Source organism: Microtus ochrogaster, unplaced genomic scaffold, assembly GCF_000317375.1.
Source record: "Microtus ochrogaster isolate Prairie Vole_2 unplaced genomic scaffold, MicOch1.0 UNK8, whole genome shotgun sequence".
NCBI classification, from domain to species: Eukaryota; Metazoa; Chordata; class Mammalia; order Rodentia; family Cricetidae; genus Microtus; species Microtus ochrogaster.
In genome coordinates, this window is record NW_004949106.1 from 1,241,002 (window position 1) to 1,245,574 (window position 4,573).

The window sequence follows — 4,573 nt, forward strand, 5'->3', positions numbered from 1 at the left end:
ATGTGAGACAATAGGCAGCTGTCAGCCTCCTGACTCGGTGCTGGGGCTCCAGAGGTCAGAGATGTGAGACAATAGGCAGCTGTCAGCCTCCTGACGCGGTGCTGGGGCTCCGGCTCAGATCCTCCAGGACAGCAGGCTGTGCTCCTCTCCACCACCGACGTAATTCTGTGCTGATTGTTGGGTGTAAAGCTGGTGATACCTTTATTTGGGCAGTATAAGATGAGCTCTTGTTTCTGGGAGGCTGGTGGGAGTGACAGTGGCTTGGGAATCAGCTGTGGGGTCGAGCAGGGTGTGTTGGAAACGTTTCTACACGAATAATTGAGAATAAGAGGTCTAATAACAGGACCCATAGAGAAACAGGTGGGCATAGAGCCCGTCTGTGACTCCAGCATGCATGGGAGCTAAGACAGTATCCCCTGAGCAAGCTGTATTGTGAGGGATCAAGACACTGAAATCAACGTCAGGCCTCTGTGTGTACGTGCATAGATGGGCACTACACAAATACATGCCAACCCCACACATTCACACAGGAGTATTCATTACACACACACAAATGATTCATATAAAAATATAATTTTCCAGTAGATTATTTAGCTATGCTTACCCTCATGTGATAATTGAAGAAGCTAGTGCTTAGAGAATATGTATAATTAGCTGTGAAAAAATGAACAAGCAATGACAAAATTGTAATTAAAAGTCTCTTACTTTGGGGCCTGGAGAGATGGCTGAGGGGTTAAGAACACTGATTGCTCTTGCGGAGAACCTGGCTTCAATTCTCTGTACCCACATGGCAGCTCACAGTTCTGTAACTAGTTCCAAGGGCCAGGCATCCATGGCAAATCACCAATGCACACACAATAAAATAAATAAGTAAATAATCCCTTACTTGAAAGCCCACAGGTTTGATTTCCCTCAAATAGCTCTCCTTTCAAACCGCCGAGTCTCCCCGATTCCTCCTCTTCTGCAGTGCCCACGTCTCACTGCGACACCGAGAGTGAGTACTCCGCCTCCAGCTCGGAGGATGATGGAGAAGAGGACACCACTGCCGTCGGGCTGTCCCCAAAGGGCCGAGCTCAGAGCAGAGGACCCCCAGCTCCTGCTCCCAAGGGGACGCCGCCTAAGAAGATGAAAAGAGACAAAGCCGTGAGTGAGGATGGAGCCTGGGCCTCCAGGGGAACTGTGTGCCTGAAATGGGCAGGTCGACAGCAGAGATCAGCCCTCACCTTCCTTGTTTTCTGTATTTTCTTTGCTTTACACATGAATTCCCACACGTACTCGTTTCTGTCTTTGGGCTTTCTTTTCAGTTCTGGGTGCTTATTCATGATTAGTACCATAACATGCATAGTCTCTCTACTCCGTATCTCTGCCTGTCCTCCATGGAGATTGGACTGACTTTGAACTCAGAGATCCGCCTGCCTCTGCTCCCAAGTACTGGGATTAAAGGCATATGCCACCACCACAGCCTTGCCAGTCAATCTATCTTTCAAGTTATATTTTCATCAGTTACTTGAACTTATTGTTGGGATTAAATATCTTTGATTCTTGACCTGGTTTTTAAAAAAATACTGTCAGATAAGGTATTTTAGTTAGGCATGTTAACATACACCTGTCTTTCCCAGCTGTTTGGGAAGCTGAGGCAGGAGGATTTCCTGAGCCCAATTTTAACTATATTGCCATCTAAATTTTATGCAGTATACATATGTGAAATTACTTAGACCTGCCATTTCTTTGTCTATTTCAGAGTGACTTGGTAGAAGAGTATTTTGAAGCCCACAGCAGTTCAAAAGTTTTAACGTCTGACAGAACCCTGCAGAAGCTGAGGAGAGCTAAAGTGGACCCAGTAAGCTATCACCACATTCGTTTACTGTGACCTGAACATACATTAGCAGTACACTTGGAGAAGAAGCGAGCAGGAGAATTAGTTCTCTGGTGAAATAAAGCACAAATTAATGTGTTGGGGTCATTAAATATTTATTGCATAAATTGTAAATAATCCAACTAGAATTCTATTTGACAAGTATGGAGCTTGTCTTCCTTGCTGCTTTGAAAAAGTTGCAGAGCGCAGTAAGGTAGCAACGCAGCCTTGCACTGTTTTCCCAATAGCTCATGCTACAAAAAATCCAGTATATCTGTCCTTGTTAGCATTTGGACCAATAGCCTCCCTTAACATAGGACATAACCATTGACTTTCAGTAGCGCTTAAGGGCTGGAAACATGGCTCTGGAGTTCAAAGTATGTACTGGGTTTTTTTTTTTTTGTTTTTTTTTTGTTTTTGTTTTTTTTTTGGTGGTTGTTGTTTTTTTTTGAGACAGTGTTTCTCTGTAGCTTTGGAGCCTGTCCTGGAACTAGCTCTTGTAGACCAGGCTGGCCTCGAACTCACAGAGATCCACCTGCCTTTGCCTCCCAAATGCTGGAATTAAAGGTGGCACCACCACCACCCAGCATATTTATAGAGGACCATTCTTTTTTTTTTTTTCTGTTTTTTTTTATAATTTATTTATTTATTGAGGATTTCTGCCTCCTCCCCGCCACCGCCTCCCATTTCCCTCCCCCTCCCCCGATCAAGTCCCTCTCCCTCATCAGCTTATAGAGGACCAAAGTTCAGTTCCCAGCACCCACAGGATTCACAACCCCCTGTAATTCTAGCTCCAGGAGACCCAATACCCTCTTTTAGCCTCCATGTACATCTTACTTGGATATATCTCCCCCAATAAAGAAACAACAAAAATATAAAAGGCACAGTAGGGTTAATAATTTGAAGCCAAGAAGAAAATGTTCCTGGTTTACAGGTGTGCCATGATGGCCCTGTTTCTCAATTCTTACATACACATCACATACACATTAAAATAATAAAGTAGAAATTTTAAAAAGAAAATAAAAGAATCCCTATCAAAAAATAAGGACAAGGGACTGGAGAGATGGCCTAACAGTTTGGAGCACTGCTGTTACAGAGGACCCCGGGTCAGTTTCCAGCACCCATATTATCTGTCTAGCAACTACCTGTATTTTAGGTCAGAGGATCTGAAGTTTTATTCTGGCATCTTCTGGCACCATGAGCACATGTGGTGCATAAACATTCAAAGGTGGAGAGTGTTTGAGGAAGGTGCCACTGTTCGGATTCCACATGCTTATGGAAATGTACCTCCATTCATATACACACATGAACACACACGTGCAATAAATAAGTAAAAAGACCTTTTCCAGGAAAGAAATGACACTAGTATTTGCCGTCTATTTTATATAAGCAACACGAGAAAAGCATAAGTGGCTCTAAGGTCAAAGGCAGACTCTGAGAGTATAATCGCTACGAGAACGTAAGAAGCCCTTGTTAATGGTGGTGGAGGAGAGCATTACAGGCAGAACACAGGCATTTGTTTCCATGGCTGTGGGTCAGCGAGGAAATATCAGCCAGGTCTCTCTGGCATGTTCTCATGATGAGAAGGACTAAGAAGTGGGAAAGCCGATGACCTCTTCGAGCCTAGGGTTAAAACTGGCATACTTGTCAGGCAGGCAGAAATAGCTCGTGCCTTTAATTCCAGCACTCGTGAGACAGAGTTCCAGGCCAGCCTGATCTACAGAGTGAGTTCCAGGACGTTAGGGCTACACAGAGAAACACTGTCTCAAAAAAGAAAACAAAAAAAACCTAAAAGCTGATAGTTTTACTTGTGCCTCATTCTAGTGGTAAAGAAACTTGAATATTTTCCAAAAACTTTTTTACAGTTTTTCAACTCTACAGGTTTGCAGTGTTTTATGTTTTAGTTACTGTGCTGATGGTCCGCTCAGGGCCTCACACTGGCAGACCAGCGCTCTGCCACTGAGAGCAGCTTGGAGGGGTCACTGTTGGTTTTTGTGTGTGAATTTGAAGCATCTTGCAGTAACTATATTTTTAGAAATTAAACCTTTATATTTGGAGTTTGTTGTAATCATTTAAATGGTTCTAGGCAAACTTAGCAAAATTTTTTATTGTTACTATATACTTGAAATAAAGAACTTTAAGAGGGCTTGGAGACATGATTCAGTCGTTGAGAGCACTTCCTCTTTGACGGACCCAAATTGCTTCCAGCATCCACTTGGTAGCTCAGGAGCACTTAGAACTCTAGCTACCAGATGCCCTCTTCTGACCTCTGCAGGACAGTTATATACATAACAGTGATCAAATCTTCAAAGCAGCTTTTAATTAAACAAGAATTTATGTTTGAAGTTTTTTTTCTTTAGTTTTTCGAGATGGTTTCTCTGTGTAACAGCCCACACTGTCCTAGAACTCACTCTATAGACCAGGCTCACCTTGAACTCACAGAGATTCACCTACCTCTGCCTCCTGTGTGCTGGGATTAAAGGTGTGCATCATCACCGCCCCACTAAAGAATTTTTTAATATTGTTGGTTTACTAATTCCCATACCTGATTTAAGTCAGTATCCTCTTTAATAACTTCCTCTCTCTTTTTTTTAAAGAAAACTCTGCGTAATTTATTGAGCAAATTTTCACCTTCCTTTTCTGCTGAAATTGAACAGTTAAGTCAACAGCATGAGAAGTTGTTTCACAAATGGATGCTCCAGCTACAGTGAGTATTAT

At 42.9% G+C, this 4,573-nt stretch overlaps 1 protein-coding gene across 2 annotated transcripts in view; it reads left to right on the top strand.

Moving 5' to 3' along the window:
* Orc2 (origin recognition complex subunit 2) overlaps positions 1-4,573 on the top strand; it is a 31,546-nt gene that overhangs the window by 15,859 nt on the left and 11,114 nt on the right. For both annotated transcript variants that reach the window (XM_005366341.3, XM_026788847.1), the window contains exons 9-11: positions 968-1,143; positions 1,742-1,840; positions 4,453-4,562. In XM_005366341.3, coding sequence (XP_005366398.1) covers positions 968-1,143; positions 1,742-1,840; positions 4,453-4,562 — 385 coding nt within the window. The remainder of the gene's footprint in view (positions 1-967; positions 1,144-1,741; positions 1,841-4,452; positions 4,563-4,573) is intronic.